The 26,102-nt window shown below is 52.0% G+C and overlaps 1 protein-coding gene across 4 annotated transcripts; it reads left to right on the forward strand.

Annotated features, from left to right (window-relative positions):
* The first annotated feature begins 874 nt into the window (after positions 1-874).
* Positions 875-14,739, forward strand: LOC118706555 (cytochrome P450 4F3). Of its 4 annotated transcripts, XM_045573591.1 has the most exons (13): positions 875-921; positions 1,318-1,515; positions 3,624-3,768; positions 6,436-6,489; positions 6,580-6,707; positions 7,688-7,809; positions 8,566-8,836; positions 10,320-10,386; positions 10,577-10,706; positions 12,602-12,735; positions 12,829-12,893; positions 13,072-13,154; positions 13,630-14,739. In XM_045573591.1, exons 2-13 carry the CDS (start codon positions 1,318-1,320, stop codon positions 13,805-13,807), a joined length of 1,575 nt encoding a protein of 524 aa, XP_045429547.1. In that variant the 5' UTR covers positions 875-921; the 3' UTR covers positions 13,808-14,739. The 4 variants fall into 4 exon arrangements, with proteins under 4 accessions (XP_045429547.1, XP_036271869.1, XP_036271871.1 ...); XM_036415976.2 differs by lacking the exons at positions 875-921; positions 3,624-3,768 and adding an exon at positions 5,247-5,391; XM_036415977.2 differs by lacking the exons at positions 875-921; positions 1,318-1,515; positions 3,624-3,768 and adding exons at positions 4,414-4,709; positions 5,247-5,391.
* Positions 14,740-26,102: the final 11,363 nt, after the last annotated feature.

Below are 26,102 nucleotides of genomic sequence, written 5' to 3' on the forward strand. Positions count from 1 at the left end.
CACAATCTTTTGAGCCTAGTGGCTTTGCTTTCCGTGGGGCACTGTACACAGCAGCACAAGTACTAGCTGTCAGCTCATTCCCTTCACTTCAACCCTTTTGGGGCTCCTAATCCTTCCCTCCTTCCTGTGTAACCCTCCTCTGTCTGTCTCCCCCTCAAGACCTCATTTACCATCCCAGATGGAAGACTGATCGCAGGGGGGAGGGAGGGTGGGTCAGCACAGCCATCATTCAGAGCGAGCGAGCGAGGACAGGGTTAAACTCACTCTGCGTCCCCCAGTCTGCCCTCCTCTGTCAGGACCCCTCAGACTTAACCCACCTCTCCCCTCTGGCTCCTTCTCACCCTGAATCCGATGGGACAGTTTCCAGCTGGGCTGTTTGCTGGTTTCTCCTCACAGCAGGCGGGTCTGGGTGAGGAGGCAGGACTCTAATTCCTGACAGGCTTCGGCCTCTGAGTTTCATGACTCTGAGCCAATTAACTGCACCATGAGCGCTGGGCCGAGAAGCTGTGCATGCCATGCTCAGAGGGAGCAGCTCGGCAGATGTTCTGGACAATTCAACAGTGAAGTTCAAGCTTTTGCCCACCGCACCCTGGTCTCGAGAGGGAAGGGGAGGCAGTAGCCTTGGGGGCTCAGAGTCAACTTTGCCTGCCCCCAACCTACCCTTGACCCCTCTGGGGGGTGCTGAGTCCCAATGACCCAGTGTTCACCCTGCGTGACCCTGAGCAATGTTGACAACATTGAAGCCTCCTCCCCACCCTCTGCTTGGGCCAGGGCCAGCTGGGGTGGAGATAAGCAGGTGCTTGGGGATTGGCTGGTTTGGCCCAGCCTCTCCTGGCCTCCCCCAGGTCAGACACGGGGTCAAAAGACTTCCCAGAGGAGGGGAGAGGAGGTTGTGTGGAACTAGCTGCTCCAGTCTCGGGTGTTTGTGTGTGTGTGTGTGTGTGTGTGTGTGTGTGTGTGAGCTGAGGGTCCTGGTCCAGGGTGGGGAGAGGTGTTGCTCCAGGCAGAGCTGGCCTGGGAGTTGGGTGGATAACAGTGGGTAATTTAACTCTGTTTCCCTCTTTTTGTCTGTCTCTCTCTCTCTCCCCCTCTCTGGCTCTTCCTCTGTATTTCCCTGGGTGTCCCTTCCCTCCCGAGCCCCCATCCACCCATCCCTGAGCCCTCCCTGTCCTGTCCCCAGCATGCACCTGGTCCTCCCTGACCCTGTTCCACACCCCCTCTCCCTCTGTAGGCGGGCCTCTGCCCCTGAGCTTCCTCATTACGGTTCCCGGTCCACGTCCTAGGCCTCAGGAGCTCACCCTCTGCCTGCCCTGCAAGATGCTGCAGCTGAGCCTGTCCTGGCTGGGACTGGGGCCACTGGCAGCCTCCCCGTGGCTACTCCTGCTGCTGCTGGGAGCCTCCTGGTTCCTGGTCCGCTTCCTGGCCTGGATCTTCGCCGTCTATGACACCTCTCTTCGCCTCCGATGTTTCCCACAGCCCCCAATGCGGAGCTGGTTTTGGGGTCACCTGGGCATGGTGAGTGTGGGCAGCCAAGTGGGTCTTGGGTATTAGGGTAGATGGACTCCCCAAGGGACTGGCAATGGGGCTTAGGGGTTGGGCTAGGGTCTAGGACAGCAGAGAAGTGAGGGGGGTTAAAGGGACCCCCTCTTTTCTCACTCATTCCTCCACTCTACCATCCCAGGCCTTCTCCACATCCTTGCCCTCTCCCTGCTTTGGGTCCATTTCCGTCTGCCTCCCCCACATTAGTGCACCTCTGAGGGGGTACCAGGGTGGGCTGCACAGAGCTAGGCCCCCCAGGACTCCCGGTGTCCACAGCGAGCCTTCAGACACGGCAGGGGCACTGTCCAGGGTTTGCTCCCTGTCTGTCTGCTCACCCCCACCCACAGGGGCACAGCTCCCCGTCTCCTCCCCGTCCTGGCTTACCGTCCCCTCACCTTCCTCTTCTCTCCCAAGATGTCTCAAGGGGCCTGTTGCCCAACCTGGCTAAAGTTGGCCACTCATTTCTCTTTTTGGAAGCCTTCTTAAACTCCTCCCACACCCCAGACTTTGACCTTTGGCTTGGTCCTGCTTCTTTTTAATTGTACAGTTTAATTGTCTGATTACTTCTTATCTGGGTCTCCAGCTTGACGGGGAGCAGGCAGTCTGCCTGCAGCTCACAGCCCGGGGCTGGTGCACAATGTTTGAGTCCCGAAGTGGTGAATTTGCCGTCACCCCTCCCCGCTTCAGTCAAGGCCAAAGGGATGGATATCCAGCTCCCCACGGCCCTGCAGCTTTCCTATCCTGCCTGGAATGAGAACTAGCCTGGGGAAGGACAGCCTGTGATTTTGCCGCTCACTGTGGCCAACTTCACCCGAGGACATTCCCAAGCTCAGCCTGAGATTCTGGGTCTTGGGATGGAAGTTACCGCCGTTCCACCTCCCCCTCGGCAGCTCAGCTGTGGGCGCTGGCCTCCCTGCTCTGTCTCCTCCAGCCCCTCTTGCTGTGTGACCTCAGCTGAGTCACTCTCCCTTATGGACCAAGCTCATCATGAGTCCTGCCCTCTGGGTCCTTGGGGGTCAGGGGGCAGGTCACTCGGGTGAAAACAGGTATGCTCACCTGTCTGGGGCACCTGGGGGATTTGTCAGGCTTTATTTTTATTTTTGTTTTTTAAAAAAATATATTTTATTGATTTTTTTTACAAAGAGGATAGAGAGTTAGAAACATCGATGAGAGAGAAACATCCATCAGCTGCCTCCTGCACACTCCCCACTGGGATGTGCCCACAATCAAGGCACATGCCCCTGACAGAACCAAACCCGGGACCTTTCAGTCTGAAGGCTAATACTCTATCCACTGAGCCAAACCAGTTCGGCTGTCAGGCTTGGATGGGGCATCCTGAGGGACTGAGGGGATCACCAGAAGGGGACCTGCCCTCCTTCCCTTTTGGGGGTGTGTGGCCTCCGTTTCTTCATTTGTAAATAGCATGATTGATGGGCAGGGCCATAGGTAGAAGAGAGATAGATAGACAGGACGAACTATGACAGGTAGGTAGATAATAGGTGATAGATAGACAGACAGAATCCACTATTAGGTAGATAGATAGGTAGATGCACAAACTGACAGACTTGATGCACTATGTTAGATAAAAGCTAGATAGATGATAGATAGATAGATGACAGATAGATGATAGATCGATAATAGAGAGATGATAGATGATAGAGAGATGATAATAGATAGATGACAGATAGATAGATAGATAGATAGATGATAGATAATAGATACATGATTGATAGATAGGTAGATGGTAGATAGGTAGATGAGGCAGGATGCATTATACACGGAGCCTGGCTGGCAGAAGGGGCTGAAAGGTGGGAAACGCCCTCCTGATTGATGAGCAGAGTTCACACCTGCCCCTGGGAATCTGGTGGGAGAGGACCTGTCCTCTCCCTGTGCCCCGGGTGCACCCTGACGGCTGGGAAGGCCTCCAGAACCCACATTCAGGGGGAAGGAGCCATGAGGGGGGAGGAGCAGAAGGAAGCAGGTTATCCCATCCAGGCAAAACCCGGACACACTCTCCATTGCAGAGGCTGCAGGGGCGCCTGCTGTGGCTCCTTTGAGGCGTGACCATCCTGCCTTGCTTTCAGGTCCTCCCCACAGAGCAGGGCATGAAGGACATAACTCAGCTGGTGGCCACCTACCCTCAGGGATTTTTGAGCTGGCAGGGCCCCGCCATCCCCCTCGTCATTCTGTGCCACCCTGACATGGTCCGGGCTCTCACCAACGCCTCAGGTACCCACACTGAGCTGCTGGTGGTGGGTGCCCTGGCACAGCGGGGGCTTCCCGCCCCTCCCTGCCACGCTTCACTGCGGCTGCTGCAGGACTTGGCCCTCTCCCCCTCCTTCCTCTCAGCATCTTCCTCCTTTTCCCCACGTATTCAAACCTGCATCTCACCACCCCCTCCCCGTCATGCCATCTGCTTCTGACCTGGTGTCCTGGGCACCCCTGCGCCCCGAGAGGCTTCCCTCCAAGGTTCTGTCTGGAGCAGGAGCTCCCGGTCTTGAGGAGCCGAATCAGGATGAGGGACCCCCGACCCTTGACCTGGTGTGGTCCGGATTGGCCAGAGGCAGGATAAGACAGCCCAGGAGACAAGCAGGGTCTCTCCTGGAGGAGGAGCTGCTGGAACTGGGTCTGGAACTAGGAGGAGGATGTTTTCAAAGCAGAGGGCAGAGCAATGCAGTGCGCACTGCTAGCATCCCAGGCCTGCCCCCGCGCCTCTCCCTCCAGGCCCAGAGCAACGAGGGCTTGCGATTTCTGCGGTGCCCACCGCTGGTGGGTCTGTTCCTTCTACCCCATCCTCCAGCTCCTCCAGGAATAGCCCCAAGGAGAGCCCATCCCCGCCTGGGTCTTGTCCTTTGTGTTCCTCCACTCTTCTCACCACCAGAGAGCAGAGGCCGGGCCGGGGACAAGGCAGGATGTGTCAGAGGGCCGGGCTCTGACACCAGCATTCTGGTGACCCTGGTTCTCGTTGACCCGCTGAGGTCTCTTGCAGCTCTGAGTGGTGGAAACTCAACCCTGTGTGGTCTAAGCCAAGGAAGGGACTCCATGGATGGTCCCGTCCACGGATGTTGCCTTCAGGCACAGCTGGATCCAGGTGCCCAAGAAGGTCCTCAGGAATCTGTCTTCACTTTTTTGGTTCTGTTTTCCTCTGTGAGCCCTTCACTCTCATGCTGGTTAAGATGAATCCCAGAAGTCCAACCCCCCCGTGGAAAAGTGAGCGTATTCCCAACAGTTCCAGGAAAAGCTGCAGGATTCACTCTAATCTCCCTGGCTACCTCGACTTCCTGTCCTACCTCACCCCCGATGGACAGGGACAGTTCCCCACTCAGTCACTGCCACTCTCATGCCCCATCATGGCAGGCATAGGGTTCTCAGAGTCATTGTTTTTGGAGTTCAACAAAGTTCAGTAGTTAAGGACGCAGGTCCTGGATTCAGACAGGCCTGGGCTCAGGTCTCAGGCTTCCCACCTACTGTCTGGGAGACCACGAATAGGTGACATTTGCTCTTCAGAGCCTCCGTTTCCTTATGTAGAAAATGGACAGAAGAGAAGCCAGGTGAACGTGGTGCCTGGAATCCAAGTGAGAAAAGACCTCCAGTGCTGAGCATTGAGGGAACAGGGAGGGGCCCCAGGAGGAGGAGGACCTCCTGGATCAGAGTCTTCTCTTGGCCACCTTCACAGCGCGAACAGGGTCCTCTTTGTTCCTCTCCAGATTCGGAGCTCGGAGGAAGGTCTGCTGTACGAACAGGGCCTGGCGAGCACCTTTGGGGATGTGTGCTGCTGGTGGGTGGGGCCCTCGTACGCGGTCATTCGCATCTTCCACCCCACCTACATCAAACCCGTGCTCTTTGCCTCAGGTAGACACCCCCCTGGCCACAGCTTGCTCCTCGCTGAGGTCTTCGTGCTGCCTCCTGCTGGACAGGTGCCCCAGGTGCTGACAGGAGGGGCTGTGGTGGAGAAACCACTGCCTCCGCTTCACCTGGACCCCCACCTGCCCCACCTCTAGTCATGTCTGTTCACCCCTGGGTGACATGTTCCGAATGGCCGTCCCTGGTCACATTTATGTTTCCACGTGTGTCCTAGTGACAGCTCATAAATGTTATACCTGGGGTCAAAGGGAGCTGGCCTCAGTCATGTCTGGGGCTCAGCTTGGCCAATGCCTCTGAGGCGTGTTGAGGACTGTCTGGTGGTGCTTGTCTGAGACGCCATTTGAGATTGTCTGGTTTGCTGCTGATCATGTCTGGGCCATGCTCTGGATCTGTCTGGTGTCTGAGACCCAGGGTCCCGCTAAGAAATGTCTGAGACCTTATGTGAGTCTGGTGAAGGCAGGTCCCAGCGTATGCCTGGGTCACACCTGGTTCACATCTGTGACATTAATGGGAACGTATTTAAATACTATCTGGAGATGTCTGATTGTCTTTGATTCCATGTCAGAGTATGTTGCATCATGTCAGGGTCTGTCATGTTTGTTTGAGCCAGGTCAGGACATGTTAAAACATGTTGGGGCCATGTCAGATGTCCCAGCAGATGTCAGAGAGTGCTGGGGAAGATGGGGTGGTCTGAGGCCCATGTAAAGGCATCTTGTAGAGTGTTGTGCTGTGCTTGGGTGTGTACAGCATGTTGGTCCATGTAGGAGCCACGTCAAGGCATGCTAAAACATGTTGTGCCATGTTAAGAGGTGTCTAAGCAATGTAGGAGTGTGTCTTTGGGCTCTGCCTTTGCTCTGCTCTGTGTTACAGCCTGGTCTGGTGTCCCCTCGCCTCCCCACTTCTCGCCATTTCCACTGCCTTTGTCCCATTTCTGCTATGCTGGGTTTGGAGGGGGAATGCAGACCCCTGGCTGGGAGCCCCCTTTCCTCTCCCCCTCCCCTCCATGGTCCTGATGGTTCTCTTTCATGTCAGCTGCCATCGCCCCCAAGGACATGCTCTTCTACAGCTCTCTGAAGCCCTGGCTGGGTGAGTAACAGGGTGGAGCAGGTTGGGGACAGCCTTGGGGGACCAGGAGAAGGTCCTACCTTGCCCACTCCCCATGGCTGCCTCTCCCAGGGGATGGGCTTCTGCTGAGTGCTGGTGACAAGTGGAGCCACCACCGCCGCCTGCTGACCCCCGCCTTCCACTTCAACATCCTGAAGCCCTACATGAAGATCTTCAACGACAGCGTGAATATCATGCATGTGAGCCTCTTGAACTCAGTCAGGATCTCATTGGAGCCCTGGGGGTACTGGGGGCTCAGAGGCATCTTGACTGGCATTCTGACTCTGCTGGGTAGATTTCGGGCCATTGCTTTTCCTTCCTGAACCTCAGTTTCCTCATCTGTAAAATGGGAATAATTTTGTAGTGGGATGATGATATGACGGAGCCATGTCCCTGATCCATAGTAGGTGTTCAGAAGGCATTAGTTTATATGTTTCCCCCACAGAAGCCTTGGCGTTCTGAGACTGGATGGATGAGAATGATGACTATTGCACACTAATTATTGTTGAGTAACAAACCACTTCAAAACAATAAGGGTTGAATTGGCCAACAAGCCTGTGAGCCCATTGGAGGGGTCTTCTGGGTGTGGCTGTGGTTACTCATTACCTGTGGCCAGCTGGGGGCAGCTCTGCTGCTCTGGGCTCAGTCCTTTCATGATAATGGGCCTCGAATGGCTGCATGCTGATTTAGGAAGTTCTCAGCTGGGACAACTAGCCTTGGTTTCATGGGATTCTCTTTCTCTCTCTCTCCTTCCTGGGCATCTCAGGCTGTTCACATTGCAGAGTCAGGGTTCCAAGAGATTGAGAGGTGGCTGCAATCCCTCTTGAGATCCTGGATTAGGATCAGCACCTCCTCATTCTCACCACAGTCTATTGGCCAACGCAAGTCAAAAGGCCACACAGAACTAAATGGTGGTGCAATAGGTTCCAATTCCTAAAGGTAGTTGTTGAAAAACCACATTGTAGAGGGTGTGAACCTTGGACCCAGGTCTCCTGCCTCCCAGCCACGGGCTCTTCCTGCCCCAAGAGTAATAGCTTATATTCCCACTCAAGTCTGGTCCTCCTCGGGGATGGGTGCCTGGGGCAGAGGGCCAACAGGCAGGGTCTGGGGGCTCCATCCAGGTGGTTGGGGTTGGGGAAGGGCTCAGGGGAGCCCCAGCTCGATCCCTTTCCCTGTCCAGGCCAAGTGGAAGCGCCTGGCCTCCGAGGGCAGCACCCGCCTGGACATGTTTGAGCACATCAGCCTCATGACCCTGGACAGTCTGCAGAAATGTGTCTTCAGTTTTGACAGCAATTGCCAGGAGTGAGTCTCTTCCCAGAGCCTGGGAGCATGAGCTACGGGCCTAAGGGAGTAGGTAGAGGGGGATACTGAGCAGGGCAATCCTAAGGGCCTTCCTGGAGGAGGTGGGTCAGGGCTGGACATTGAAGGACAAGGGAGAGGGAAATGAGAAAGAGCCATCCCTTCAGGTAGATAGACTCGTTCGCTAAAGGCCAGGAGGCTGGAATGAGCTGCGTGGGTGAAACAGTGAGGAGAAGTGAAGTGAGAGGGCTTAGCAGGGGTGAGATCTCTGGGCCATTCATAAGTCAGGAAGTGGGGTGTGATCCTTATCCTGAGGCTTCCCGGGAGCCATGGACGGCATCTGAGCTGACGCGTGTTGTGACCCACGCTAAGCTTGGACATCTCACTCTAGGGAAGACCAATTGGATGGTGTTGACTTAGATGCAAGGAGACTAGGGAGGGGGCGGGGCCCATTGGCCAGTTAGGAGAGGATGAAGTTTGAGCTGCGTGGGATGTTCAGGGAAGGGGAAGGGCAGGTACTGGGGAGGAGAGAGAAGAGAGGAGCATGATGTCTATGCGTGGCTCCGGGTGCCTGGGGCATGGAGGCTGCTCAGGGAAAGTCATGTTTCTGGGTCATCTCACCATGTATCTGCAGGGCTGTCTGATCCTGGCTTCTCAGTTGTTTCCTACTGGGAGGTAGCTCCTGGCTTCTGGTAGGGGGACCACCTCAGGCTATAAGTGAACCAAGTCGTGGCTTCCTTCCCTCCCCTCATCCTACAGGAGGCCCAGCGAATATATTGCCGCCATCTTGGAGCTCAGTGCCCTTGTGACCAAACGGCACCATCAGCTCCTCTTGTACTATGACTTCCTGTACTACCTCACCCCCGATGGACAGCGCTTCCGCCGGGCCTGCCGCCTGGTGCACGACTTCACGGATGCTGTCATCCGGGAGCGGCGCCGCACCCTCCCCGATCAGGGTGTGGAGGACTTCCTGAGGGCCAAGGCCAAGGCCAAGACTTTGGACTTCATTGATGTGCTCCTGCTGACCAAGGTGGGCTTTTTGGGCATCGGAATGGAAAAGGAAGAACGGACCTCGATTTCCAATGTCAAATTGAAGAGCTGGGATTTGATGCAGGGGGCACAGGGGAGCCATGGAGGGTGCTTGAGGAAGGGAGGGATAGTCAGGGATACGTTTTAGAGAAGACTGTGTGCAGTGCAGCCTGTAGGGGATTGCTAAGTTTGAAACTGTGGTTTTATTCTATAATACTTCTAATAAGTTAGTTTAACACACACACACACACACACACACACACACACACACACTATGAGACGGTGCACAAAATTCATGCACGGGGGTGTGTCCCTTAGCCCAGCCTGCACCCTCTCCAATCTGGGACCCCTTGAGGGATGTCCAACTGCCCGTTTCGGCCAAATCCCAATCCCTCTCACAATCCAGAACTGCTGGCTCCCTACTGCTCACCTGCCTGCATTCCTGATTTCCCCTAACCGCTTCTGCCTGCCAGCCTGATCACCCCCTAAACACTCCCCTGCCAGCCTGTTTGCCCCTAATTGCCCTCTCCTTCAGGCCTGGTCACCCTAACTGCCCTCCCCTGCAGGCCTAGTCACCACTAATTGCCCCCCCCCCCCCCCCCCGCCGCAGGCGTAGGTTCCCCGCGGGGTCCCCCCCCCCCCCCCCGCAACTGCCCTTCCCTGCAGGCCTGGTCACCCCCAACTTCCCTCCTCTGTTGGCCTGGTCACCCTTAACTGTCCTCCACTGCTGGCCATCTTGTGTCCACATGGGGGCAACCATCTTGTGTGTTGGAGTGATGGTCAATTTGCATATTACTCTTTTATTAGCTAGGATACCAGACTGTGGATCAGAGCAGCCCATTATTACTTATAGCAGTAATAGTAGCCAGATCAGAACTACAGCCCTGGTTCCCCACTCCCACATTCTTCTGAGGGCTACACGATATGTCTACCATGCTTGCATCACAGGAAAGGTACTATATCTTTTGAATCTTAGAACTTACATGGGACAGCTGGCACATCTGCCCTTTCTTCAGTAGGTGGGGGGAGGAAAAGAGAGGGGAAGGAGAAGGAGAAGGAGAAAAAGGAAGAGGAGGAGGAGGAAGAGGGGATTGTTGTGGTTTTGGAGCATAAACAAATCCTTTGAGAAGGTTCTATAGATTTATAACTCATTCCTCATGTCCAGGCAAGGTAGAGCCTCTGGATTGACCATCCTAGAATGTGAGCCACTGGCTCTGGAGCAATGCTCACTTTCTAATTCCACGGCAATTCAATCATCTGTGACCCAGGTTGCCAGTAACGTTTTTAAAACCAGCAAGCCCTCTCCACCAGGAGGCAGTGAGGCCAGGAGGAGGCCTGTGGGTCGAGGCCTCCTGGTGCTGGTGAGGAAGGAGGCCTAGGAGTGCAGTGTGGGCTTCAGCTTCTGAATGGACGATGGAACCTCAGAGTTTGCCTCAGGGGCCATCAGAGCCGGTGTGATTTGGGGAGTCCTGCTTTCTCTCCAGGATGAAGATGGGAAGGGGCTGTCGGATGAGGACATCCGAGCTGAGGCTGACACCTTCATGTTTGAGGGTAAGGGTCCTGGTGTGGGATTCCAGCGGGGGAGGGATCTCTCTATCCCAGGGACCTGGCAGGTGGGCCCTGGTTCACCCCACCCTGCCCGATCCTCCCCACCCTCCCCGAGGGCCTTACTATGAGGGCACAGCCCACCCTCTGGCGCTGCGGTAGCCCAGAGACCCCAGCCCATCTGACCGCCTCCCAGGCCATGACACCACCGCCAGCGGCCTCTCCTGGGTCCTGTACAACCTCGCGAAGCACCCGGAATACCAGGAGCGCTGCCGGCAGGAGGTGCGACAGCTGCTGGGGGACCGTGAGCCTCCAGAGATGGAATGGTGAGTGCGGGTCAAACAGGTTAGGGCCGGGCTGTCTCTTTTTACCTAACTGGGCCAGGTCAGTAGATGCATGCCCCTTCCTGAGCCCCTCTGATGGGCTCTGCCCCCAAAGTGGGGGAGAGGGAAGACCTTTTTGTGGATTCTGCCACTGTGTCCTCCCATTTAGTGGGAACGGAAGCAGAGGCCAGAGGCAGGGTCTGGTACCCAGCCTGGATAGCAGGGAAGAAGTTACAGGCTTTTGGGACAAAAAAGATCTGGGCTGCTGAGAAAGTTAGTGACCATGTGGAAAGGCATATTCACTGAGTCCACTCCCTTCCTGTCCTCTCTGATATAACATTTCCTTCCCCAAATATCTTCACAACCTGAATACTTACTTATCTCTTGCCTCTTAATCTCTTCCGTATTGTTCAGTCCAGGATTCATAGGGAACATCTAGGCATAAAGCCACTCAATTCTTGTCCAGTTACACCTGGATCTTCCCCCCACCCAGTCCCGATTCAACAAACACTGCCACACTGTCCCCCAATCTTCAGCTCGGTGCATTCTGGGAGTTCCCAGCTGGTGGGGGAACAGTCCCAGCCCAGGGGCAGGAGTTGACAGGAAGATGGGCAAGGCTGAGGGCGGAAAGAGCGTGTCTGCTGTGACCCTGAATGCCGATCAGTCAATGTTTGCATGTATCTACTGACCTGGCCCAGTTAGGTAAAAAGAGACAGCCAGGCCCTAACCAGTTTGGCTCAGTGGATAGAGTGTCGGCCTGCGGACTGAAGGGTCCCAGATTCGATTCTGGTCAAGGGCACATGCCCTGGTTGCAGGCTTGATCCCCAGTAGGGGGTATGCAGGAGGCAGCCAATCAATGATTCTCTCTCATCATGTTTCTATCTCTTCCTTTCCCTTCCTCTCTGAAAGCAATAAAAATATATTTTAAAAAGGTAAATAAACATTCTTCTTAATCCTCACCCTAGGAGTAATTTCCACAATAATTTCCCGTGTGTTCTTTCAGGGGTAGTTTTATAGTTTTCCAGTTATGAACCAGTTAACTATATCAGCAATTAGAAGTTTAATTCATCACACAAAAAGAAGGAGATTAAAGAAAAAGAATTTAGCTCTTCCAGTGGATTCTCTTGTCTTCTAATTATGAAATCACCATCTGCCAGAAATGGCACATTTATGCCCACATTCGAGTTATATTCTTCTCCTTTTATCCTTTGCCTAACTGCAATAGCTACTATCTCTAGTATCGTGATAAGTAAAATATTGGATGTGTGTTTTTTTCTTTCTTACTCATTTGCCTTTTGATTTTGCTCTCTTGCCATAAAGAATATTTTTTAATGCAAATTTGTAAACCTTTTTATGGTTGGCATTATTGTGTTGCTCAGAAAAGCTTCTGGAATTTTCCCTAGTAGTTTTGTGACACTGATTTTCTTTTCTTTTCTTTTTAAAAAAAAATATTTTATTGATTTTTTACAGAGAGGAAGGGAGAGATATAGAGAGCTAGAAACGTCAATGAGAGAGAAACATTGACCAGCTGCCTCTTGCACACCCCCTACTGGGGATGTGCCTGCAACCCAGGTACATGCCCTTGACCGGAATCGAACCTGGGACCTTTCAGTCCGCAGACGGACACTCTACCACTGAGCCAAACCGGTTTCGGCCTTTTCTTTTAATTTTAAACCACTTTATGGAAGTGTGATTGACATACAGAAAGGTGTGCACATCTAATGTACACAGCCCATTGAGTCTGGAGATATTCGATCCCTCTGGAATTTATGTTGCACAGAGAGACGATCTCATGGAGCTGGGAAGTGGTGTGTGTGTGTGTGTGTGTGTGTGTGTGTGTGTGTGTGTGGTGGTGGTGCCTGGCTTTGCCGTGAGTGGATAACTGTGTGGGTTTTTAGGGACGACCTGGCCCAGCTGCCCTTCCTGACCATGTGCATCAAGGAGAGCCTGCGCCTGCACCCCCCGGTCACCGTCATCTCCCGCTGCTGCACCCAGGACATCGCGCTCCCCGATGGCAGGGTCATCCCCAAAGGTGCTGGCCGTGACGGGGGGAGGAGCCACCCCGCAGAAAGAGGGGCCCCTCAGGCAGGGGGCCTCCTCCCGACTGACCCCTCCTCTCCCACAGGTGTTACCTGCCTTATCAGTATTTTTGGGACCCATCACAACCCAACTGTGTGGCCAGACCCTGAGGTGCTGCGTCCCCCTCCCTCATCCTTGTCCACTCCCTTGGAGGGACCTGGGAGGGAGGGGGTAAGCAGGGTTCTGACCTGGCAAATCAGACATCACCCCCCTCATCATACATCAGGCTGCCCCTCCAAGGCAGGCTTCGGAGACCCCACCCAGCAGCCTGTCTTGGTCTCGCCCTCAGGTCTATAACCCTTTCCGCTTCGAACCAGAGAAGATCCAGGAGCGGTCACCGCTGGCTTTCATTCCCTTCTCCGCGGGGCCCAGGTGAGGGTGATGGGGCAGGGACCTGGGGCTGAGGTATCAGAGGGCAGTGAGGGCGGGAAGTGAGACTGAAGAAGGACAGAGCCTCCCTCTCCTTCCCTTCCCTTCCCTCCCCCGAGGTTAGGGGGGTTGGGTGGATCCAAGGAAGGAACCCCGATGTGCTCAGAGCCGCTTCCGCCTGCGTGCTGCTCCGAGTTTGGGGCTGGAGCCAGGGGATCTGCCAGCCTGCACGGTTCCCAGCACTGTAGGCCCTCCCCATCCCGGGCACAGCAGCCCCTCCCATCCCGGGCACATAGCCCCTCCCCATCCCGGGCACAGCAGCCCCTCCCCATCCCGGGCACATAGCCCCTCCCCATCCCGGGCACAGTAGCCCCTCCCCATCCCGGGCACATAGCCCCTCCCCATCTCTGCAGGCGTGGATGGAGTCTTGGGCCAGGGCCCGGGCACCCTCTGAGCCCCCCCTCTCCCTCGCCCACAGGAACTGCATCGGGCAGACGTTCGCCATGGCCGAGATGAAGGTGGTGCTGGCGCTCACGCTGCTGCGCTTCCGCGTCCTGTGCGATGAGGACGACCCCCGCAGGAAGCCTGAGCTCATCCTGCGCGCGGAGGGCGGCCTGTGGCTGCGGGTGGAGCCGCTGAGCACGGACCCACAGTGACCCTGTGCCACCCCGGCTGGGTCAACCCGTGACCCCACACACCACCTCCTTTGTAGGTTCCCAGCAATAAACTGCTGTCTCTTCTGCCCCAGCTTCTCCGAGAGCCTCTAGGAGGCTTTTGAGGCCTGTGGGGACCCAGGGGCTGGGCATACCTGGAGGGGAGGGTGGGGGCGAAAGTGTCCCTGAGCCCAGACCCTGACTGCCTCTGCCTAGGGCTCCACGCTGATAGCGGAAGAAGAGTTCTCCCAGAGACACCTATGGATTTTATAGGGGCAGAAAGAGGGGCACAGTTGAAGTTCTTAGTCACGGAGAACCCATAGAGGCAGATTCATTCCTACAAGTCCCGGATGCCTCCCCAAGCAGTTCGCTGGCGGGCCCAGAACCCAGGGCAGGAGGCCCGGCGTCCTCTGCAGGACTCAAGTTTCTTTCTGCCCTTGTCAGCAGCCCCACCCTGTGCCTCTCCCCTTCTACCCCTCCCCACCCTCAGGTGTGTCTCTCAGGTGACCCCTGCCCTGCCTCTAGGAAGCCCCTCTCTTCCCTTGATGTTGCCCAGGCAGCCTGTCCAACAGGTACTGGTTGAGGCCCCATTGTGTACCAGGCACTCTCACAAGAGTGTTTGGAGTGCCCCCAAACCCTCATCCCTGACCTTTCACCTCCAAGTCCCTCCTTGGGGTGGAGTGAGGGCAGGCCATCCTTTGACCTTGAAGCTCAAAGCCAGACTGTTGTAAACCGAACCTCCCCCCAAGGGTACGGGTTCCAGAGTCAGACTGCTTGGCTTTAAGTGTCAGCTCTGCTGTGTGCCCTGGGCAAGGCCAGTCTCTTTCTGTGCCCTGGTTTCCTCTGTGCAAAGAGGCAGCAATGTGTATCTCAGGGTTGACTACCTGTGCTTGGTGAACAGTAAATGCTCAATAAATGTTGCCATTATTACTTTCCTCTCAGAAAGCCTGCCTCTTCTTAAGTTTATGTCTTAATTTTAATTTTATTTTTTTAATTACAGCTAACATTCAATATTATTTTATACTAGAGGCCTGGTGCACAAAATTCGAGCATGGAGGGGGTAGGGTTTGTCCCTCAGCCCAGCCTGCACTCTCTCCAATCTGGGACCCATCGAGGGATGTCTGACTACCTGTTTAGGCCTGGCCCCAAGCACAGAACTGGATGGATAGCCCGATGGTGAGGAAGTGGGAAAAGGGAACCCTCGTGCACTGCGGGAGGGGATGGAAATGGGTGCTGTCATAATGGAAACCAGTATGGAGGCTCCTAAAAAAATTAAAAATGACTACATTATGATCCAGCAATCCTACTTGGGTGTTTATAGGAAAGAACTGAAATCGCTCTTTCATAGTGACATCTGCACCCTTATTATTCACTGTAGCCAAGACATGGAAACAACCTAAATGTCCACAATGATCAAAGGATGAATGAATAAAGATAATTTGGGGCGCGCGCGCATACACACACACACACACACACACACACACACGTGCACTCGCACAAATGTTTTTCAGCCATAAAATCAAAAGGAAATCCTGCTTTTGTGATAATGTAGATGGCCTCGATGGGATTATGCTGAGTGACATAAGTCAGAGAAAGACAATTATGGTACAATCTCTCTCACATGCACAGTCTAAAAAAACCAAAATTGTGGAAACAGAGTGCGTTTGTGGTTGCCAGGGGCTGAGAGTAAGGAGAATGAGAGGTGTGACAGTTGGCCAGTCTGCCCAAGAGATAAGGACTCTGGAGACAGACCTGGCCAGGGGGGAAAAGTTAAAAAAAAAAAAAAAAAGTCAGTTGTAACTCAGTGCCAAGAATTCCTTTGTAGTAAGATATGCAGACCTCCCTCCAGACCTGGCTAGGAGATTGGCCATCAAAACAGCAGCATCCTGCACTTCTGTTTGAAGTCAGAACAGACATTCTGCTTGAGGCAAAAACAGGCCAGGTAGTGTAAACCAGTGTTTCCCAACCTTCTCTCATGATGAGAATCACCTGGTGGAGTTGTTAAACCACAGATTCCCGAATCCCAACTAAGAAGTGCTAAACTAGAATTTTTGAGAACATATAGGTAAAATTGCATACCTAACTTAGTGCTCTGTATATAAAATCTGTCTTAGAGCACTAGTTAAGTATACAATTTTACCTATATGTTCCCAAAAATTCTAGTTTAGCACTTCTTAGTTGGGATCCGGGAATCTGTGTTTTAACAACTCCACCAGGTGATTCTCATCATGAGAGAAGGTTGGGAAACACTGGTGTAAACTACCCGAGAAATAGCTCAGGAAGGCCAGGTCTTTGTCCTGAGGGGCCAATCTGGGAGTGACATACCAACGGTGGGAGGGGTGGGGAAAAGAGGTATAAGAGGAGGGACTGCCCCTCCATCGGGGCTCTCACCTGGGTGCTTGCCGGCTGCTGCGTCAGCCAAGGTTTGAGCCCGGATTCGAATCTGTAATAAACTCTAGCATGCTTAATCAAATTGGCTCCGGTGGTTCATCTCTTGGGGAACTCGCTTCGTAACAAGAGGATGTTGGTCAAAGGTTACAAACTGACTGTGTCTGGTGCCCCACTCATTCATGGGGACTACACAACTCTCATGAAAAGTAGGTAAGGCTACTTCTCTATGAGCAGGAACAGCAATAACTGGTTTCCACCAGAAAACAAAAAGCATGTGGGTGGTGGGAGAAAGAAGCCCTTTTTTCCCTCAGTGGGGTCAACGGCCTAGAGCAGTGGTCGGCAAACTGCGGCTTGAGAGCCACATGCGGCTCTTTGGCCCCTTGAGTGTGGCTCTTCCACAAAATACCACGGGCTGGAGTCTATTTTGAAGAAGTGGGCGTTAGAAGAAGTTTAAGTTTAAAAAATTTGGCTCTCAAAAGAAATTTCAATCGTTGCACTGTTGATATTTGGCTCTGTTGAGTAATGAGTTTGCTGACCACTGGCCTAGAGGAACTGAGATGACGCCTGTCTGTGCAAAGAGCAGATGAAGTAAAATCACACACAAAAACTGGAACTTTCGAAGCAGGAGAGCCTTGAGGACATGGTTTAAGTCCCAAGGTAACCTCCCCCAAGTCCTGCATGTCTTAGTACAGAAGTCACTGCATGTCTGTTGGTTTAGGAATATAGATGTAGATCTCCTATCTCTATCTCTATCTCTATCTCTATCACTATCTCTATCTCTATCTCTATCTACATATATTTTTTGCCTAAAATTGACATTTCTGCCCCTGATTTTGAAACAGTCCCCACCAACTCAGAAAAGAAAGTAGGGGTCCATCTCCCCTTCCACCCTTAATGGGGGAAGGGACAGCAATCTCTGTCGGAAGCCTCCCTTTCTCCCTGGTCAGTTCCTCTTTAGTTGCCTTTTATCCTGAGAAAACACCTCTTTCCCTGCAGCCCCCCGACCTCAAACAGTCACTCAGGGGTGTGTGTGTGTGTGTGATATAACAATTTCAGAAACATGGGTGCATTTAGTTCAATGCTATAGGGCACATGATTTGAAAACCACAGTATGTCTTTCATTTCCTTTAGCACCACAATACAAATGTGTAGCCCTTTGATTCACTCACTCATATGCTCATGAATTATTTTCACTCCAGGAGGAGTGAAACCAGAAGGCAGGGGACCTTGTTTTACTTGGTGCCTGGATTCCTAGAGCCTGGCGTACAGAGAGGGCTCAGTTCAATGTTGGCTTGGATGCACGACTGGATGAGTTCCAAAGCACGGGCCTGGGCAAATGACGTAACTGACTGTCTGAAACCCCTGCTGAACTCGGCAGAGTGATGAAACAATGCTACCCAGCATTTGCTAATTGCCAGCAAGTTTGGATGCACCATCACGTGCTGGCCAGCTGGTCTCTGTTTAATAAATGAAAGTACTAAATTAAGGGGGTGGGAGAGAAGCCCAACACGTGCCCAGAGGATTCAATGGAAGTGATGCGATGGGTTCTCCTTAGCAGGCAATTAGCAGAAGTCGTCTGAACCTGTGCCTCCGGTCCCACCCCAGTGCCCACTGAGCCCATCAATCAAGGTCCCTGGGCATTCTTCCTTGAGAACACAGATAGGTTAAAAGTATTACAGAGTTACTTGCATTAAAAAGCCCCGTGGGATATGCATCCTGCACATGCAGCAAACCTCTGCAGGCACCATAACCCCAAGAAGCCAATTTCAAGTTTTGCTGGTGACAGAGCCAAGAGATTTTCCCTAGACACCTGGGAGCTCATTAAAAGTTGGTTCTCCAGTCCCCACCTCCTGTGTGCAAATTAAATTACCCCTAAGGGGCGCAGCGCGGCAGGCAGATGAGGCCTGCTGCACAGCTCAGGGCAAAGGTTCACCTCACTTCTGAGCGATGATCCCCAGATAGTTTCTCCAAACTTGGGCGCTTGATTAGTACCAAGAGACACGCGTGGGAAATGGAGTTGGCATTCTCTTCCACAAGTTGCTCAGAGTTCCAAATAGCCAAACGCACGATGGCGCTCAGGGCAGGAGAACCCAAAGTAAGCAGCGCCCCTGGTGCTGAGCGAGCCCACTGTGCGTGCCCCCTGCCGATGGCCGTGCGTGGAGGGGGAGGCCTCCAGAGCACAGAGCAGCGGAGGCCCCCGCTGCCATAGCATGCTCACTGCAATGTGTTGTCTAAGCTGCCTGATCAACACCTGCCCTTCTCCCCTGCCGGGAACCGATCACCGTCCCACCAATAGAGAGAATGGGACAGGGAATCCGGAAGGCTGGTCAACCTTAATTGCTCTGAAAGGTCGGAGCTAACCACTCATTGTTTAGTTGAGACAGTAGTAGCGAAAGCAGCCTCCACCTGTTAGTCTTTTTTTTTTTTCTTTTTTTTTTTTTTTTTACAGTATATTGTTCTCTTTTATTACTATTGCTAATCTCTTACAGTGCTTAATTTTAATTTAGAAATTAAACATTATCATAGGTATGTTTGTACCTGGATAGGAAAAAACATGGTGTATATAGGGTTTAGGATTGTCCGTGGTTTCAGGCATCCAATGGGGACCTTGGAACGTATCCCCCACAGATAAGGGGGGACTGCTGTATAGAGACCTCAGCTTTCTTTCCAGGTGGCTAGACTGTGAGCAATAACCACTTAGCTCCACTAAAGCATCACACGGGAGCCCCTTGTTCGTGTGAGAGGTTCCATGTTAATGCTTGCTGATTGGCTATTATTGGAATTTCCTGCCTGAGGGATATGGGTGTATCCCATAATCTTAATAAAAGGGATGGCAAAGCCAGAGCCAGGAGTAGTCCTCTCTTGGGCCTCCGCTGGCCCCCATTTCCCAAATTAATGCTTTTCTAGTCTCTTTTTCATTTGTGTGCGGTCTTCTCCAGAACCCGAACCCTGAACTGGAACCCTGAACCACAGGGGACGTGAAAGGGGTTTCCCCACTCCCCGCCTAGAGAGAGGGCAGGACCACCTGGCCTTGCTCACCATCATGTTCCTGGCACTTAACAGGGACTCTGTCAATACTTGCCGAGAGGAACGGGTGACTCACTGTTATGCCCAGATTTCATGATCCCCAAAGACCACCAGGGAGCCGGGTCCGATGCAAAAGCAAAAGAGTCTTTTTATTTCAGGCTAGCCCAAGCTCACCCCCCACATACCGATGCAGCAGCAAGGTGGAGAAAGAGAGCGGGTTTCTCTAGGATAAAGGATTTATAGGGGTGGTGAGGTCACTGCTTTGGCTGACCCTGATTGGTTGGGTGAGGGCTAGGGTCCAGTGACATAGTGACATAGTTATACAAGATGGAGTCAGGAGTTAACCCTGTCCTGCCCTCTCACTCACAATGTTACCGCTAGTCTGTGGGCGGTAAGATCCTCCTGAAACATGAGTGGACATTCTCTCCCTCAATCTGAAGTGCACTTCCCAGGTGTGATTGACCTCACAGGAGCCCACCTGTTCTTGTAAGGGCATCACGGCCAGGATCCCTGTGTGAATGAGTGTCCTCTCGGGCCTGTTGGGATTAGGGGGTGGTGGTGTCATTGGTAATCGGACCCCTGTATGTTATCTCAGCTGCCCCTACACCTTGCTGCTCAAGCCCCCGTCATGTCGGCCTTCTGTTCCTTGGATGTGCAATCGCCCTCCCACATCAGGTCCTTTGCTGTCTCCGCTGCTCTGGTGCACCTGTTCCCTTCCCTCTGCCCTGGGGCAGGATGTCTCAGCCCAAAGGCCACCTGTCCTTGAACCCTCCCCTCACCCCAGCCTGCCCTCTCTGTGGGTTAGGTTGTTGGGCTCTCATAGCCAATTGTGGCTCCTAAAAAATAAATAAATAAATAAAATAAAGCAAACTACGCCCAAACCCTTCTCACAGGGGACATGACATACCAGGAAGGAGCCTTCCTGAAGATGAGGGACAGACAATGCCATGACACCCCCCCAAATGAGCCACCTGACAATGGGGCACCAACGATGCTTTACTAACCAGTCAGTGCTGCTCCCAAGGATCGATATGGAGCAAAAGGGGGGGAATGTAAAAACAAACAAACAAACAAACAAACAAATAAATAAACAAATAAATAAATGGAGCCCCTTTAAAACAGAGCCAGAGCGGCCATGCCAGGGCAACTGCCTTGCACGTCTTATGCCTCGAACATCTGGAATGTTAAAACCAGGCAAAATAAACTTTGGGCTGTGCCTCAAGCAACACTGTTTTCCCAAAGAACTGTTTGCCAAGATAACAAGAAAGCAGACTACCAACGGATGACTACCAAACTGAAAAGTACAAACATTGTTTAGGCCCTAGCCGGTTTGGCTCAGTGGATAGAGCGCTGACCGGCGGACTGAAGGGTTCGGGGTTCAATTCCGGTCACGGGCACATGCCCGGGTTGCGGGCTTGATCCTTATTGGGGGCGTGCAGGAGGCAGCCGATCAACGATTCTTGCTCGTCATTGAAGTTTCTATCTATCGCTCCCTCTCACTTCCTCTCTGAAATCAGTAAAAACATGTTAAAAACAAACTAACAAGCCGTTATGTTATCTTCACCGGTAGGAATGCCTTCCTTCTACGGATGTAATTGTTACCCTCCTCTTTCTCATAAATACCCACTGCCTCTGTGCCCTAAGCAGAGCATTATTGGTGCTTCTGTGTGGCTCAGCGCTTCCTGAATAGCTCTTCTCATTGATCTCAGAGAAATGCTGTTGCCTCTCACTTTGAAAGGCCTTTTTTTATTTTAAATATATATTTTATTGATTTTTTTACAGAGAGGAAGTGAGAGGGATGAGAGTTAGAAACATCGATGAGAGAGAGTCATTGATCAGCTGCCTCCTGCACACCTCCTACTGGGGATGTGCCTGGAACCCAGATATATGCCCTTGACCGAACGGAACCTGGGACCTTTCAGTCCGCAGGCCGGTGCTCTATCCACTGAGCCAAACCAGTTACGGTAGGCCTTTTATTTTTAGGGCAACACTTTCCACCCTCGAACTCCTCACCCGCTTTACTATATTCAGTTACTCATCCTCTACCTTCTCACCTCCACCGTTATGTCTATGAGAGCAGGTCATGTGTCCATCCTGGTGTCTGTGGTCTCCTCAGGGGTGGGCTCAGATGTTCTGGACACATCTGTTGAATATGTGGTTTCTGGGGATGGATTTTCTCTGAGCTGGAGAGAAGTTATCTTATGCACAGTTTTGAGGTACTGAAGGTGGTCTTGATGATCAAGCTAGCAAGCTAGTGTGGCCAGTTCTGACTTTATCTGGTTGTCAAAGAACAGTTCAAACAGGAGGTATCCTTTCTCCACTTAGCATCAGACAGCCACTTATCTCTGAGAAGAGGAGACCTCTTGAGCAAAACATTGGCAAGGATTTGAAGAACTCAACTTAACTGTCCAATCCTTAGTGCGAATTTTATCCTATAAGTATTTACAGTAGACCTAGTCTGTATGAAAGATGACAGATGAACCGAATTTAACTTTTAAAAAATATTTTTTATTGCTAGAGATGAAAGATGACAGAGAACCGAATTTAACTTTTAAAAAATATTTTTTATTGCTTTTTTATAGAGAGGAGGGAAAGAGATAGTTAGAAACATTGATAAGAGAGAAACATCTATCAGCTGCCTCCTGCACCCCCTCCCCCCTCTGTGGATGTGCCCACAACTGAGGTACACGCCCTTGACCAGAATCGAACCTGGGACCCTTCAGTCCACAGTCTGACACTCTATCCACTGAGTCAAACCGGCTTGCGCCTGAATTTTACTTTTAAGAGCTCCTAGACAAGGGAGGGAGACAGGCACGTGCACAAGTCATTCAAATACTGGGAGATACACGCAAGGAAGAGGTGACATACACATGAGAACATTACAGCTCCTTTCACCCATTGAGGTACAAAAAGAAAAAATCAAGAAAGGAAATCCATTGACAATTAATTTGCCATTGCAATGAAGAGTATCTGCCAGAGTCATATATTTGGGATGAGACCGAAGACACGTGGAAAATTGCTCCACACTCTCAAGTCAAGAGCAGGGTGCCATAGAGGGAAGTATAAGAAGAACATTATTCTTGAGGAAAGGCTGGGGTCTCACCCACCTCTTCATCTGCCCAGGTTCTGTCATTAGACATTCACTAAGGATACTAATCAACATAGAGCTTCTCTTTACATTTTTGGTAGTTATGTTTTACTTCTTAACCCGAACGGTAATTACCAAGTGTTGCTTTGTTATTATTTTCTAAAATGTATACTAATGTTTTATACACTCTTATGGTTGTACAATATATTTCACAATAAAAAGATGACATGGGAATATAGCTTTACATCAATACATTTATAAACGTAGGCAACATATATTCCCAGAAAAATGTAACTGACCATAACTGCCTCAGGAAAATATAGAAACATAGAGAAAACCTAAATAGAGCAAGGGGCGATGAATGTTTTGGGGAGTGAAACAACTTGAGCCGATATTTGCTGGTCCTCACCTGGGCCACATTCAGTGAAGAAATCAGAACTGCATGGCTCATGCCTGGGAGAAAAATTGAGCAAAGACTAGGGCTCAAAGAGATTTTGGTTACTCATTGTTTCTTTGTTGGCCACATAGCAGGTGCTCAACAAAATCTGTGAGACAAATAAAAGCATGGTATTCATAGTTCAAGAAAAAAATTGAAATTGTGGTGAAGGGAGGGGAGTTCCCCTGGACCAAGCACTTACTCTGTGCCAAGCTCTTTATACACAACTAGAAGCCCAGTGCATGAAATTTGTGCATGGGTGTGTGTGTGTGTCCCTCAGCCCAGCCTGCACCCTCTCCATCTGGGACCCCTCAGGGGATGTCCACTGCCGGTTTAGATCCTAAACCGGTAGTCAGACATCCCTCTCACAATCCGGGACCGCTGGCTCCAAACTGTTCACCTGCCTACCTGCCTGATCACCCCTAACTGCTCTTCCCTGCCAGCCTGATCACCCCTAACTACTTCTGCCTTGGTCCCCACACTGTGGCTTTGTCTGAAAGGATGTCCGGTCTAATTAGCATATTACCCCTTTATTAATATAGATTAGAGTCCCAGTGCACGAAATTTGTGCACTAGTAGGGTCTCTAGTGGCTGCTCCCCCCCCTCCGCCCCCCCGCCATGCCTCCTGGTCGAACTCCAGGAAGAACTCGGGTTGCGGGGACAATTTGCATGCTATGCTTTTTATTATATAGGGTGTGTTTCTTGTCCGTAATTCAGCCCCATTTTTAAAGAGAACACAAGATCCAGAGAGGCCAAGTCACTCATCCAAGGCCACAGGGCCATCTCCAGGCCGTAAGATGCAAGGAGCTGTGACCTTGGTATCCTCCACTACAACCCTGGGTTAGCATTGACCTCCTCTGTGACCTCAGCCTTACAAACTAACTTCTCTGGGCATCCTGGAGCAGTATTAAAGAGCTTTCTCCTCCGTCCTGGATTTATTTCTTGGTTGAACACCTGTCCCTCTGAGGTCCTTCCCTGATTTGAGTTATGTCAGGAAATCCCCTAAGATGTTCCTTACATTCTGGGTTGTTTGCTGTCCCATTATGATAGAGCTTACAGGAGGATGACGTTGGCTGGGCCCTCGTCCAGTCCAGACTGGCATCTGCCCTTGCCAAGCTGGCTGCCTCAGCCCCTTCTTGGCTTCTCCTTCCAGCCCACCCTCCTTTTGTTGTTCTCCCGGGCTCTTGAACAGTGCTTTTAAGGTGCCTTCAAGGTCCTTCACATTTTGGTCCCAGGCTGACTTCCCAGCCCCCTGACCCTATTCTGGGCACTTCTCTATGCCTTTGCTTTGCTTGCAATTCCTTCCCCGACAATGTGTGCTGGGGACTGTTGTTCATCCTTCAGAGCCCAGCTCAGTTTCTACCTCCCCCATTCCCTTGCTTGCACTATAGGGTCTCATGGCACCATGCAGGTCCTTCATTCATTATTTTCTCCAACATATATACTTATTGAATACTTACTCTTCTATTTGACATGTGCCATTCTAGGTTCTGGGAACACAGCATGAAACCTGTGAGATGCCATCTCAGTCTTCAGAAGATCCATAAGGTGGGAGACACAGACACATACACAAATGATGACAACGCCGTGTGCTGGGGGGACTTCAGGAGAAGCTAAGAGTCAGAGAGGCACCTGACCCAGGAAAAGGTATGGAAAGCATGATAGGCTTCCTGGAGGTGGTGGCATGTGACCTGAGACGGGTTCATTGAGGCATATGGGAGTGAGATATGAGGCGTGTGGTGGGATCTGGGGTGAGAGAGAGAGAGGACACATTCAAGAAACTGAAGATGCTTGCATCTCATTTTAGCCTAGAGATACAAAATTGGGGGTGGGGGGGAAGAGAAGGTGTTGGAATTGGAGGAGATGTGTGCAATTTCTAGTCCTAGGACAGCCTGCCCCTTCCCCCAGAATCCTCCTGTGAGTCCAGCCCAACGCCTGGCAGGTGTTTGGGGTCTCTTGTTACTACGGCTCCACAGACAGCTCTTCTGAAATGAGGCCAAGGCTCCATTACACAGGAGGGTGCTCACCTCATCACTATCAGCAGCTACACAGAGAAGGAGAGGACAGGGGCCTTCTCCAAGACAGTGTCTGGTCATGTCCCTGCCCCTGCAGCACCCACTCCAAACCCAGCCTCCAGTCCGTAGCTAATCTCTCACCAGCGCCCTAGCCCGTGAACACGACCCAGCCATGCATTTTCCTACTCTACACAGTACTTTTATTGATTCCAGTCCCTGTGGCAGGAACTTCCCCTCCCCTGCCCCCATTAGCCCAGAGAATGCCAATTCATCCTTGGAAGTCCCAGAAACACTCCTTCCTCCACATTTCCCATAGTCACCAGCAGGTGTCTCCCTCGCAGGCCTGCACACGGTGCTGCGGCTGGTGGATCACGGGCCTGGGACTGGAGATGCTGTAGCTTTGTTCCCAGGGCCTGTGAGGGTGTGGGCCTCACAGTGGGAACTCAGCACACAGATGCTTCTCGGCTTACAGTAGCGTTGCATCCTGATAAATGCCTCGTAAATGGAAATGATAGTAAGTTGAAAATGCATTCGATAAAGGTTGTAGCTTTGCAGAAACCGGGTTGGCTCAGTGGATAGAGCGTCGGTCTGCGGACTGAAGGGTCCCAGGTTTGATTCCGGTCAAGGGCATGTACCTTGGTTGCGGGCACATCCCCAGTGGGGGTTGTACAGGAGGCAGCTGATCGATGTTTCTCTCTCATCGATGTTTCTAACTCTCTATCCTTCTCCCTTCCTCTCTGTAAAAAATCAATAAAATATATTAAAAAAACAAAAACAAAACAAAACAAACAAACAAACAAAATGTCGTAGCTTAGCCTGGCTCCCCTTCGGTGTGCTAAGAGCGCTTACCTTGGCTGCAGTTGGGCAGAATCGTCTCACCCAGTGAACATCTGTGGCGTGTCTGTGGTTTACCCTCATGATTGCATGGCAGACAGGGAGCCGCAGTGAGCTCACTGCCTCTGCCCAGCATCACCAGAGGGTGTAGTACCACACACTGTCACAAGTATAGTGCCGACTGAATGTGATTTGCTTCTGAACCATCACAAAGTAAGAAAAGTGTACGTTGCGCCATTGTAAGTTGCGGGCCACCTATGCCTCGTATGGAGTTCCGTGGCAAAGCCATTGCTACTGTCCAGTGTCCAAGACCTCCAGCCTGGTGCCGAATGTCCTGTGACAAAACTCAGGTGTAGTGCTGCCGTGGGCGTAATAAGCGCACACAGTGTGTTCGCGTGATTGTGACCAAGGATCAGTCATTCGTTCTGGCAGGGAAGTGTTGTTCCTATGCCCAGTTTTCAGATGAGGACACTGAGGTTCTGAGGTTTGTGTTAATTTTTTCCCCTC

This window comes from Pipistrellus kuhlii, unplaced genomic scaffold (assembly GCF_014108245.1).
Source record: "Pipistrellus kuhlii isolate mPipKuh1 unplaced genomic scaffold, mPipKuh1.p scaffold_m20_p_52, whole genome shotgun sequence".
In the NCBI taxonomy this organism is placed as follows: Eukaryota; Metazoa; Chordata; class Mammalia; order Chiroptera; family Vespertilionidae; genus Pipistrellus; species Pipistrellus kuhlii.